This window comes from Canis lupus, chromosome 27 (genome assembly GCF_003254725.2).
Source record: "Canis lupus dingo isolate Sandy chromosome 27, ASM325472v2, whole genome shotgun sequence".
NCBI lineage: Eukaryota > Metazoa > Chordata > Mammalia > Carnivora > Canidae > Canis > Canis lupus.
In genome coordinates this window covers 20,921,389-20,934,950 of record NC_064269.1, presented here as the reverse complement: position 1 = coordinate 20,934,950, position 13,562 = coordinate 20,921,389, and the positions used below count along the sequence as shown (strand labels likewise).

The 13,562-nt window shown below is 37.7% G+C and overlaps 1 protein-coding gene across 3 annotated transcripts in view; it reads right to left on the bottom strand.

Annotated features, from left to right (window-relative positions):
- The window catches only part of ITPR2 (inositol 1,4,5-trisphosphate receptor type 2), a 472,019-nt gene that overhangs the window by 434,406 nt on the left and 24,051 nt on the right, over positions 1-13,562 (bottom strand). For 2 of the 3 annotated variants that reach the window (XM_025455430.3, XM_025455431.3), the window contains exon 2: positions 2,942-3,012. The exons of the other annotated variant lie outside the window; for it this stretch is intronic. In XM_025455430.3, the coding sequence (XP_025311215.1) occupies positions 2,942-3,012 (71 nt within the window). The remainder of the gene's footprint in view (positions 1-2,941; positions 3,013-13,562) is intronic. 3 annotated transcript variants of the gene reach the window in all.

The window sequence follows — 13,562 nt, the reverse complement described above, 5'->3', positions numbered from 1 at the left end:
GTCTGTGTGGTTTCTGCTAAAAAATAGCTGTCAATAAGGTTTTAAATAGCTCTTTGGAAGTTATTGTTAAAATTTGGTTTCCTCTGTTGATACGTGAGACACAGTCAAAAGAATATTTCGCTGTAAAATTGTGCATATTGAAGAGAATCATTTTAACCCTTTTGGAACTCTGGTTCCTCATTCCAAAAATTGCAGGGGCAGGGGGTGTTACACTGGATTACCTTTTAATTGCCTAGAAGTTCTAAAATAGTATGATTCACTTGGACAAATAATAGATTCTGAAAAACAAAGATCTTTTCAAATTAATTTGAGAATATCATTTGTGTGGCTGAAGCAAGAGGAACTGAGGTACAGCGGAACTGTGTGATATGCTATTGTTTCTTCACCTTATCTAAAAAGTAACAATGAGGGAGGGTGCTCTGGAAACTTGGCTGAGGAGTCTGGAAATGCAGGGGTGGTGATGCTGGGAGGCCAACCTATGAAAAAAAAATGATGATTTTTAAAGCCAGAGGGCACAAGGGGAATATGTGAAGGCAGAGAGAATGGTGAAATACAAAAGCTGTAAATGGACAAGCGATGTGAAAAGACAAGGCACACTTTTGGCTGCTGAGCAGTCTGAACACCAGGGCAGAGGCAAGCCCACCTCAGGGATCTCTTTTCTGGGCCTCTGCCATGACGGGGTTCCAAGAATCATTGAAGAGCCAGAGGTTTAAAGTAAAAGGAAACCCCCAATCCCCAATAAAAAGGACCACCCTCTGATGATAAATGGAGTAAAAAAAAAAAAAAAAAAAAGTTTTAGTCTTAGACTAGAGGCAGAGAATCAGAACAAACTAGCAAGGACAATAACCAAAAGTATTAGATTACAGGAAAAGCCAGCCTTCCATGGGCGGGATAGAGCACCTGAGTGATTCATACTTTGAACGAGCGCCCACAGAATAATATGACACCAAGCATCTATATTTAATTACCTAGTAGATTCAGAGCGTTACCATGGGGTTCCCTCAAATACACTAAATAATCTTGAGGCTTTCAACCAATGCACTGCACTGGGAAAGAGGAAAAGAAGAAAAGGTGGCCACAAACCCTGAAGGTTACCTTTGCAAGATTCATCTCCCCTAACTGCCCGAGAAGTAAGACTACCCAATCTTGGGGCAGTGAAGTGTGGAGCAGCCCCCATTGTCCCCAAGTTTTATCATATGACCCCAAAAAAAGTCTCAGTCTCTCAACCAAAGCACCTAATTGCAGTTTTCTGGATGTCTAGTAGAGGCAAATGCCTAGAAAACACAAAAAAGGAAAAAGTAGAATCCTGTTCTCAGAGAGGGAACAACATAAGAGCAGAGTCAAATATGTCAAAAGGAAATATCTCGTGCCTTTCTATTGTAAGTTAACTGTCATTTCTATAATGATTTAAAACCCTTTACATTTATTCTCTGGAAAGATTTCAAGCCTCACAAAGCTTTGTGTGGTGGGCATTGTTCTTGTTATTACCCATCCCTGCTCTCACCAGCCAACAACAAATGCCCTTTGAGGCTCAAAGCGGTTAGGTGACCTACTTTAAATGACACAGCCAGGGAGCCGTACAGTCAAAACCTGAACCCCATGTTTTTCCTGTTACAGATACAGATTCGTTGTCCCAGTTTGCCTTCAAAACTTTTCCTTGTATCTTTAATGCCCTCCAGCACTACTGACTCACCTGTCCCACTACTGACTCTTTGTCACCCTAGTTCTCTTGTGAGCCCATCCTCAGGAAGGACTGCTGAGGGGACCCCTCGCTTGCCCAGACTTAGGGTAGAGTCCCTACTGAGTAGTTTTATGGGTGCTTCTGATGGGCAGCGTATCTCCCACAGGTGGCTTTATGTTAATTTCTCCACGTGGAGAAAAAAAAATTGGATTTCCCATTCAGAGTGGCCAATTTAACTCCAAAAATATCTCTTGTGCTTGTCACTCTCTCCACAAGGTTCTGGGTTTAGAGAAAATGAAACATCTATGATATTCTTATCATGGGAATTGAGTGGAAAAGAGTCCATCACAGGGAACGAAACAACGGAAACATTTGGCAATTGTTAACAGCCTTCCTTTCCCCAGGGCAGGAAATAGCACATCCTGACCGGTCTGGGGCTCTAGGGAATCCCTTCCACTTTCTCTCTCTGGCATTTTGTCCCATATTAAAGCTGCTTTTCAACATTATGAGAAGTAATGCTTACACACTGTGTTCCCAGTGAATGATGCTGCTCTAAAATTATCTTTATTTTTATAAGTACACACAATCTATGAAATTGATTTGAGCCAGCTTTTAATGGTTGGCTTTCATTTGACCAGGATTCCTTTGCAGATTCCATTAATCCTTCCTTCATCACAGTCAAGTTATCATCAGTCTCCTCTTATGGCCAATGCCTCAGTTGATATTATCAAGCTAACTCTAAAATTATGCTTAGAAAGGAGTTCTAAAACAATTGTTAGTCATTACATGCCACTCAAAGTGACATTTTAAAAGCTAAGTGAACAAAATCACTGTCACCCTCCTGGAGATTTCACAAAGATAAACTAAAGAGCTGATAATGTAACACTAACATTTATAGCTTAACTGTCATAGAAATACATAAATAAATATTTGGCTGTATTTATTGGTTTGAAAAGCAGCCTTTCAGAGTTAATTACTGAGATTTCCATTCAACGGATAGATTATTGTCCAGCAAAACAAAAATTGATACTATTCTTTCATTGTAAAGCCTTCAATGTGTACAGAAGAAAAAAATAATGAAGAAATTTTTGAAGAAATTTTCAGTGGATATATTGATATGTGGAAGTTTCACATGGAATAAAGTTTTAACAGGAAAAAAAATTTTTTTAATTAAAAATTTAAAGTTTTAACAAGAATTATTTTAAGACACAAAAATAATCTCATGCCCTTAGGTCACTTAAATATATATTTATTTCTTACCCCTGAATTTCTTGGGAGGGTTGGCAAGGTCTCCTGCCTCTGGGTGCACCACACATCTGTCATCCACTAACCTAAAAGAAAAAGTATGTTTACATTGTTAACCTCGTCATGTTCTTAAAGCACAGACTGCATGTGGATACTGTATAAATATTTACAAAGAGTTTTAATACCATTTTTCACTAAGAAACTCTTTATCATAAATTTGTAAAAAGATTTTGTTATAAAGATACTAATTAAAGCAGAGTTTATGAAATTGAAAATTTTCGTTAAGTGGAAGGAAACTGGTTAGATAAATCATGATATAGACAAATGATGGAACTCTGTACAGCTATTTAAAAGTCTTTTTTTTTTTTTAAGATTTTATTTATTTATTCATGACACAGAGAGAAAGAGAGAGGCAGAGATACAGGCAGAGGGAGGAGCAGGCTCCATGCAGGGAGCCTGATGTGGGACTCGATCCCTTGTCTCCAGGATCACACCCTGGGCTGAAGGCGGCGCTAAACCACTGGGCCACCAAGGCTGCCCTAAAAGTCTATTTTTTAAATGTACTGGCCTGCAAAATATTTATATGTTGTGAAAATAAGTGGTAACAAACCAACAAGATATTCTATATGTTTAAACACACACAAACACACACACTCTACACATACACATATAAGGAATGGAACACAGACACCAAAATATTAACAGTGGTCAGATGACACATGGTTTTGTCCTTCCTTTATTTTTTTCTTCTGTGTGTTTTGGAGGCTTTTTTGTTGTTATTATTGTTTTTTAACATTTTTAACAAAATGTTGTTAACATTTTTAACAACAATGTGTGAGCTCATGAGATCAGGTTCACCGAGGGACGATAAAGTAGTAATGAGCTCTCATTCTCCATTCAAAGCCTGGGTTAGCTGCTTCCTAGCTAGGGGACTCTGAGCCTTCTTTACACTTGTGCAATAAAGATACCTACCTCATAGCATTGCTAGGACAATTAAATGACTTAATATCTCTAAAGAACCTCATGCAGTTTCTGGCATATACTAAGCCTTTAAATAAGTGTTTAATAAATAAATAAAAATCAAGGACTTTGCCTGCCTTATTCCTTACCATACAGTCAACTTCTAGAAGAATGCCTGACACACACTAGGTACTCAACGAATATTAATCAAATGAATAAATCACCCTTAGAATTACAAAAACATATTTAATTCCAATTAAAATATTCATTAGATGGGCAGCCCCGGTGGCACAGCGGTTTGGCGCCGCCTGCAGCCTGGGGTGTGGTCCTGGAGACCCGGGATCAAGTCCCACATCGGGTTCCCTGCATGGAGCCTGCTTCTCCCTCTGCCTGTGTCTCTGCCTCTCTCTCTCTGTGTCTATGAATAAATAAATAAAATCTTTTAAATAAATAAATAAATAAATAAATAATAATAAATAATAAATAAAATATTCATTAGAAGCCAATTACTAGAACAATACCAAGAGAGAAGCTGAATCTCTGACCTGAGAACCAGGAGACATGAACCTCCTGTTCAAAGAGAATTATCTAACTACCAAAGCTTATTCACTAATATTCATTTACTTCATTGACTAAGTAGGACTAATTGGACTTTTTTCATGATATTGTGAGGATGCATGTGAATTGGTTAAATTTGTGAATATATTTAAAAGGAGATGCCCAGGGGCACCTGGGTGGCTCAGTGGTGGAGCATTTGCTTTTGGCTCAGGTCGGGATCCTGGAGTCCTGGGATCAAGTCCCCCATCAGGCTCCCTGCCAGGAGCCTACTTCTCCCTCTGCCTATGTCTCTACCTCTCTCTGTGTGTCTCTCATGAATAAATAAATAAAATCTTAAAAGAAAAAAAAGAAAAAGAAAGGAAGTGCCCAAGTTGCAAGAAACAAAAACCATTATAATCAGAATCACCAGTATACATCAACTCCAGCAGAGTAAATCCCAATTTATGATCAAATGTCCCCTTGAATTAGGATAATTAACTAAATCAAAATGAAACTTTTGGTTCTTGATTTATCTGATTACCAAATCACCAGAATTTTCTATGGCATCCAATTTGCACAAAACAAAACGGCCGAGCAATATGATTCTTTCTTTGGGATATATATATATATATATACACACATATATATATATATATTTCATTCACACTGGTTTACTAACATGTGGTTTTACAAGAGCTGCCAAGCATGCAAGATATTCCTTTTAAAAGTCTTTAAAACTGTTTTTCTTAGAAACAGGAAGTCACATTGGGTCAAGAGAAAGTAAACTCAAACCTCCATAATATCCAACTTCAGCCTATAACACTGATGTGAAAAGCTTAAAGAGTCCTAAGAATGTCACAATAAAATATTTAACTTTTTTAAATGCTATGAATTAAAAGTCAGCTCTTCTAACTACTTAAGACATGTTAAGAATTCAAAACATAACACTGAAAACAATCATAATCTTTTTTAGAACACACAAAAATTATATGAAAAGCAGCATTGACATCCTACTCATTCTTTGTACCTGCCCATGCCCCCCAGAAATACAGGCTCCCACTATAATGCCCCCTAAGAGTCCCCATCTGCATGGGTTAATCATCCAAAGGAATAGGAAAAATTGAACCTATAAATCAGATCACAGTGCATTTACATAAAGACTTATGCCTATCCTCAATTACTTGATAGCCCAGATTAAAATATACTAAGAATGACTTCAGTTCTAAGAATTAGTCCTATTCTTTACACACAAACATCTGTGAAAATCACAAAATCATTTCATCATACAGACTTAAGTAATTGTAAATGAGAATCAAAGAAAGGGAAGGACCGGGTAGGGAGGGGGCAAAAAGCAGGGAGTGTGAATCTGTCACAAAGTATTGACAACCACTGATGCTAAAAGTTAAATATGATTTTAATGGCAGTTATTGGCACAACTTCCTCATTACCCCCACAGCTTCTTCTGGAATACCTCCAAGGTCAGAGTATTCATCATTTACCACCCTTCTGATAGTATTAATATCAGAAAGGTGTTTTATATGGAGAGGAAATAGCACCCTGTGTTTCCCATTACTGGACTTATCACATTTTCATTAAGTTCCTTGCTTAATCGTCTGGATCTTCCAATAAACTGCAGCTTCATGAAGTCAGGAACTGAATCTGTCTTGTTTACTGTTATATCTTTGGCAATTTCAAGAATGAGTACATACTAAATATCTGTTACATGACTAAATGAGTCAGTGAATAAAAAGACACTGGCTTACCTTTCCCTTTTTCATCCCTGTTCTTTCTTCTGGAACTATGTAAACTAAGTTTTTTTTTTTTCCTCTGGGATGAATAGGACTATTTCTCTCCAATTCTTTCTCATATGGATATTTATCAAGGAGCTCAACATCCTCTCATACACCCAAGTGTCACCATCCCCCTTAAATATGATTCTAGGGACTATCCACAGGAGTCCAGATATGCCCTCCAGCAAGTCCTCCTGCACAAGGGACCCTTGCCTCCTTCTTTCTTTTTTTTTTTTTTAATTTTATTTATTTATTAATGAGAGACACAGAGAGAGAGGCAGAGACACAGGCAGAGGGAGAAGCAGGCTCCCTGTGGGAGCCTGATGGGGTACTCAGTCCCAGGACCCCAGGGTCACAACCTAAGCCAAAGGCAGATGCTCAACCACTGATCCACACAGGTGCCGCCTCCTTCTTTCTGATACAATGTTTGCAGTTATGTGATCTAAGATCATGATAGTTAGGCCCACCTCTGACTCTCTTTGGGTTTATAACTAAACAATTCCAGGTCTTTTCCACGTGTACTATCAGTAAAGCAAAGCTCTCCCACCTTCCACTGGTGCAGTTAACTTTTATGACCTAGGGACAAGAATTTACAATTGAATAGGGATTAATACAAAGTTCAACCTTTGGTCTACTGGCAGAAATCACCCAAAAACCATCTATTACATCCCTAGCTAGTTCATTTAAGAGACCCTGCCATGACTACTACCCATTTTAATCACTCATGCACAGTATTTTCAAAATTGGCTGGACTATGTGGGGGAGTTAAATAATAATCAGCCCCATAATACTAACAACAACAAGTGTCTTTAATCCAGATGTACAGAATCAAAATTTTTGCGGATCATGACCAAGAATCTGTATTTTTTTTAAATATCATCAGGATCGCCTGGATGGCTTAGTTGGTTAAACATTGGGCTCAGTTGTGGTTCAGGTGGTGAGCTCAGGGCCATGAGATGGAGCCCTACATGGGGGTCCACATTCGTTTCAGAGATTCTCTCCTGAGAATCTTGAGAGAATTTTGAAATACTCTCTCCTTCTCCTTCTGCCCTTCGTGTGCTCATGCTCTCTCTCTCTCTCTCAAGTAAATAGATAAATCTTTTTAAAACGTCTCACCTTCCTTAAATGGATCAAGAGTACCTGTTCTACACTCCAATAGTACTTTAGGCTACCCTCTCTCAATAAAACTTATCAGACTCCATCATAATTTTTTATTTATATATAGGTCTCTAATGCTATAAGTTATAAGTCCCAAGAGAATCAGCCCATTTCTGTTTTGCTTACCATAATATGCCCAACTTTAATCATCAGGCCTCAAACATGGAAGATGCTAAATAATTATTAATTGAGTGAATGACTGGGTGACTTTTTGAATCACTAAATAAGTCAATAATGTTATTTTTGGGAGGCCATGTAAACATTAAAAATAACTGGAACCAACAAACAATTGCCTAAAAGTAGATATAAGGAAGGGTGGAAAACACTTCCCATCCATATGTGTTTCAGAAAATTATCAAAAATTATCAAATCCTGAAAAAGGCTAAAGTAGCCCGTTCTAAATAATTATATCTCGGGCAGCCTGGCTGGCTCAGCAGTTTAGTGCTGCTGTCAGCCCAAGGCCTGATCCTGGAGACCCAGGATCGAGTCCCACATCAGGCTCCCTGCGTGGAGTCTGCTTCTCCCCCTACCTATGTCTCTGCCTCTCTCTCTCTCTCTCTGTGTCTCTCATGAATAAATAAAGAAAATCTTTAAAAATAATAATAATAATAATTATATCTCATATAGCCCAATAAAAAATCTCAAAGACATAAAGTTGAGCTTAAAAAAAAAGCAAGTCCCAAACTAGTAAATGCTATATAATTACATTTACATAGAAGGCATAAATAGGCAAAACTAAATAGCAGATTTTAGAATAGTATATTTTAGAAATATGCATGGGGTATAAATAAATTATTGTATAAAATATATGGCTATCAGATTTTTTTAAATATTTCCAAAAGAGAGAAAATTTCTTTGATCTCCAGTCCCTTATTATTCTACCATCTGCAAAGAAAATGTCACATAATAAGTAAAACGTTAGTCATAAATAAGGAATAAAAGGAAATCTTACGGAATAGGAAGGATGGAATGAAAAACTCAAAGGGGAAGTCATACCATACCACTCAAAGTCAATTACACGAAAAACATAAATAGGAAGAATCATCAATTGCAGGCCCAATAAGGAAAGATGTACACTGCATCTCCTATAAGAAATCACCTACACTTGAAACTCAGCCAATGAGAAACTGTCATGATCCTGGATTCATGCTTTTCTCCAATGGACTTTCATTCAAAACAACCCATCCCAACTTTCTCCTTCTCCATAAAATAATGGTCCTTTCCTTTGTTGGTTGGACTTGCCTATGGTTTTGCTTCAGCTTGTATCACTAAATTGCAATTCTCCGTTATTCCCAAATAAACCCAATTATGCAGATAAAATAACTTTTTTTTAAAGTTAACAGTCGCATCTTTTTCCTTCAGAAAACACAAAAGAAACTTTCTAGTGTGAATGCTTAATAGAATAAGTATATTATTTTCCTGATGTTTACCTGCCACATATCTCTCTGCTCTTCGTACCATTAAATGATATATAGTTCATTTCTAACAAAATGACTCTGAAGCACTTTTAAACAAAATGAAGTTAGGGGGGAAAGAGAAATTGGGAATCCACAATGGATATTACCAAAAATGTTTACTAAGAGAGGGGGTTTGGATAGCGACTAAGGTCTTAAGCATTATGGAATTGCCCTCAAAGTACTTCCAGAACTTTACCACAAATAATTTTATCCCCAACTCTGGGTTCACTTTGCTAGCCATACAAATTTCTCTCTTAAATTCTTCAATCCTCTGGCATCTTACCTAAATTATCCCTCCTCCTCATACATCCCTACCACCTGCCATTCCACAGCCCCCCGCCCCCCACGCTGGCACATATTCACCTCCCTCCTTCACCTTCATTTAGAAGCAGCATTAGAACAGAAAGAAAAAAAAAAAAAAAAACTAAGTTTTAAGCCTTGGTCTGCCACTACAAAACCAGCTGTGTTTACACTCATCATTTAACCTCTCTGTGCCTTATTTCCTAAACGGGGCAGTTGTGTTCTGACAATCCCTTCTAGTTCTGTTTTTTTTTTTTTTTTTTTTTTTTTCATTTCTCCTCCTTTGTAATTAGAGTTGGCTTGTGGTATTATTCTTCAATAGCAAACTCTGGCATTTATAGTATTTTCACTGTAGTGTGAATGTTTAACTGATATTAATTTTTTTAGGTTGATGTATTATTCTATCATTCCAAGGACGGCGCAAGTATGTGATTTTGTTCGGTTCCCTCCCCATTGTCTTAGAAGTCAGTTTGTACAGCATTTTCTCCTAGTCTGCCTATTACTGTTTACATAAAAGTCAAAGAATTTGCAAAATGCCTTCCTCAGGATATGAATGAGCATCTATACCAGGTGAGATCACTTATTTAGTAATGCGGAGTTGACTGTAACTACTATCAGTTCTCAAACATCTGCCTAGACCTAGAAAATCATTGGTGCTGGTAAAAAATGACTCACAAGGCAAAGTTCTGGTCCAGATGTTTACTCCTACCAGACTGACATTCTTTTCTGAGTTTTTACCACCAGAAACAATTTGGCACCAATTTGGAGGTAGTCTCAGGAAAAAAGGCATAAAATGGAAAACTCACCTAGTGACACTCTTTTCTTCCAAGCATAGACACCTACCCTCACTCTAGGTTTCTACTGCTTTTGGTCACTTTCTCACACCTTCACATAGTTGTTTTTTTATATTTTGTCCAGTTTATAGTTGTTATCCTACATATTAAATGCAAAGAAATATGAGCTCAAATATTTTTTAAAGATTTTTTATTTATTTATTCATGAGAGACACAGAGAGAGAGGGGCAGAGACAAGCAGAGAGAGAAGCAGGCACTACGCAGGTTGCCTGATGTGGGACTCGATCCCAGGACTCCAGGATCATGCCCTGAGCCAAAGAGATGCTCAACCGTTGGGCCACCCAGGCATTGCGAGCTCAAATATTTTTTTTTAATTTTTATTTATTTATGATAGGCACACAGTGAGAGAGAGAGAGAGGCAGAGACACAGGCAGAGGGAGAAACAGGCTCCATGCACCGGGAGCCCGACGTGGGATTCGATCCCGGGTCTCCAGGATCGCGCCCTGGGCCAAAGGCAGGCGCTAAACCGCTGCGCCACTCAGGGATCCCCCGAGCTCAAATATTTTTAAAATCAAGGTAACAAACATGAATCACCAAAAACAATAGTGTAATTATCAACTAAAAAAATAAGGTAACTATTATGAATGTTTTAAGATAAAATTATATTTTTTTTAATAAGATCAAAAAGTAAGGGGCACCTGGGTGGCTCAGTCAGTTAAGGGACCAACTTGATTTCAGCTCAAGTCACGATTTCATGGATCATGGGATCCAGTCCCATGTCACCTCTGCACTCAGCGGGGAGTCTGCTTAAAGATTGTCCCTCTGCCCATCCCCCAACTCTCACTAGCACTCAATCCCTGTGTCTCTCTCTCTGTCTTTCTCTCTCCTTGTCTCCCTCTCTCCCTAAAAATAAATAAATCTTAAAAAAAAAAAGAAAGAAAAGAACAAAGAGTAGAGCAATCAAAAATGGCCAGACAGATCTGATTAAGAATTTCTACAAATGAAGCATAAGTGTTGAACTAAGTAGGTGAGTTTAAGGCAGTAAATTAAGACACAGCTAATGAATAACCTGGAAGATTGGAAGATAAATCTTAAGAATCACTCAAAAGGAAATTGAGGGTAAGAAGGACAGAATAAGAATGGAAGAGGGGTTAAAGAAATATAAAATGTAGGGGGTACCTGGGTGGCTCAGTCAGTTAAGTGTCCAACTCTTGATTTCAGCTCAGATCATGATCTCAGGGCCATGAAATCGAGCCCAAGGGCATGGAACCTGCTTAAGATTCTCTATCTCCTGGGCAGCCCGGGTGGCTCAGGAGTTTAGCGCCACCTTCAGCCCAGGGCATGATCCTGGAGACCCGGGATACAGTCCCACATCAAGCTATCTGCATGGAGCCTGCTTCTCCCTCTGCCTGTGTCTCTGCCTCTCTCTCTCTCTCTCTCTCTCTCTCTGTCTCTCATGAACAAATAAATAAAATCTTAAAAAAAAAAAAAAAAAAGATTCTCTCTCTCCCTCTCCCCTGGCCCCCTCTGCCCTCTTTCTTTCTCTGAAATAAATATTAATATATATTTATTCTCATCCTACCATATATATGATAGGATATCAATATATATTTATTCTTATCTTTCATTTATTCTCATCCTACCATAAATATATATGGTAGGATAAGAAGCTTACCATGCATATATAATTCGTATCCTGGAAGAAGAGGATGTAGAGAATGAAAAAGAAGCAATATTCAAAGAGACAATGTCTGAGAATGTCCAGAGCTAATGAAAAATATGAATCCATGGATACAGAAAACACAACCTATTAGAGACCTCTCAAAATCCACAATATAAGCCAGAAGATAGTGGAATCATTTCTTCAAATGCTTTAAGAAAATTAGACTGTCAAGTTTAAATTGTGTGTACTAGCAAAGTTAATTTTAAGAACAAGAGTAATATCAAAGCATTTTTAAGGACACCTGGGTAGCTCAGCTATTGGTAGCTCTGCCTTTGGCTCAGGGGATGATCCCAGGATCTGGGATCAAGTCTCACTTCAGGTTCCCTGCAGGGAGCCTGCTTCTCCCTCTGCCTATGTCTCTACTTCCCTCTCTCTGTGTCTCTCATGAATAAATAAATAAATCTTTAAAAAAAAAAAAAAGCATTTTTAGATAGACAAAAACTAAGAATTTACCATTAACAGACTTTCACTGTTGAGTTTATACTTCAGATACTGAAGGAAAACTGTCTTACTAGAAAAAATAGAAGTTATTAGAAGAAATAGGGGGAAAACGCTTAACGTGAATTAATCTAAACAAACATCATTGGTATAAAAGAATAATAATGACTAACGTGTGGGTTTAAAAAAAAAAGAACAGCACCAAAATAATGAACAACTGCATATAAGCAGAAAGCAAGTGATCAGAATGAAACAGTCCAGTGTTTCTGAATGATACACAAATGAATTAAAGTATCAATTACCTTTATGCTTTCTTAAGTATGTATAGTGTAATTTCTTAAACTACTTAAACAACAGAAACAGAGTATATAAATACAGAAGGAATAGGAAGGGGAAAAAAGAATAAAAAGAAAAATAAGCAAAACTTCAATCTATGCAAAAAAAATTAAGAAAAAAGGAAAAATCAAGGGGAAGTTATGATTAATATAAGGCACAAAGTAAGACGGTAGAACCAAGCCAACAATAAGCATAATAAATTTAAATTTTTAACTTATCATTTAAAAGACAGATTCGCCCCCCCCCCCTTCCCAAAAGCAGATTTTTGGACTGGATAAAAAATCCAACCATATCCTACATAATTATAAGAATCATCCTAGAACATAAGGATAGAAAAAGACATAACAGAGAAATACCAATCAAAAGAAAACTATGGTTACAGTGATAGTATCAGAAAAACAGATTTTAAGAAAAAAAAAAAAAAGCACTGGGGCATCTGAGTGGCTCAGTCAGATAAGCATCTGCCTGCAGCTTAGGTCATGATCTAGGGGGGTCCTGGGATCCAGCCCTGGATCAGGTTCCCTGCTCAGTGGGGAGTCTGCTTCTCCCTTTTCCTCTGCCCCTTCCCTCTCTCCACTTCAGGCACTCACTCTCTCTCTCTCTCTCTCTCTTTCTCTCTTTCTTTCAAAAAGATAAATAAATCTTAAAAAAAAAAAAAAAAAAGAGGGCAGCCCAGGTGGCTCAGCGGTTTAGCACCACCTTCAGCCCAGGGCATGAGCCTGGAGACCTGGGATCGGGATCAAGTCCCACATCGGGCTCCCTGCGTGGACCCTGCTTCTCCCTCTGCCTGTGTCTCAGCCTCTCTCGTTCTCTCTCTGTGTCTCTCATGAATAAATAAATAAAATATTAAGAATAAATAAAGAAAAATTAAAAAAAGAAAAAAGTAGCATTCAGGATAAATAAGGCCTTTACATAATGAGAAGTGTTTTAGTTCACTAAGAAGATGCAAAATTCTAAATACGTAATAGCCTCAAATTACATAAAACAAAACTTCTAGAACTACAGGGAGCAATTAACAAAGACATTATCATAGTGAGAGATTTCAACACACTTCTCAGTTACTGATAGAGCCAACAGACAAAATTTGGTAAGAATATATGTCTTGAAACCCAAAAATAACAAGCCTGATCCAACAGGCATATA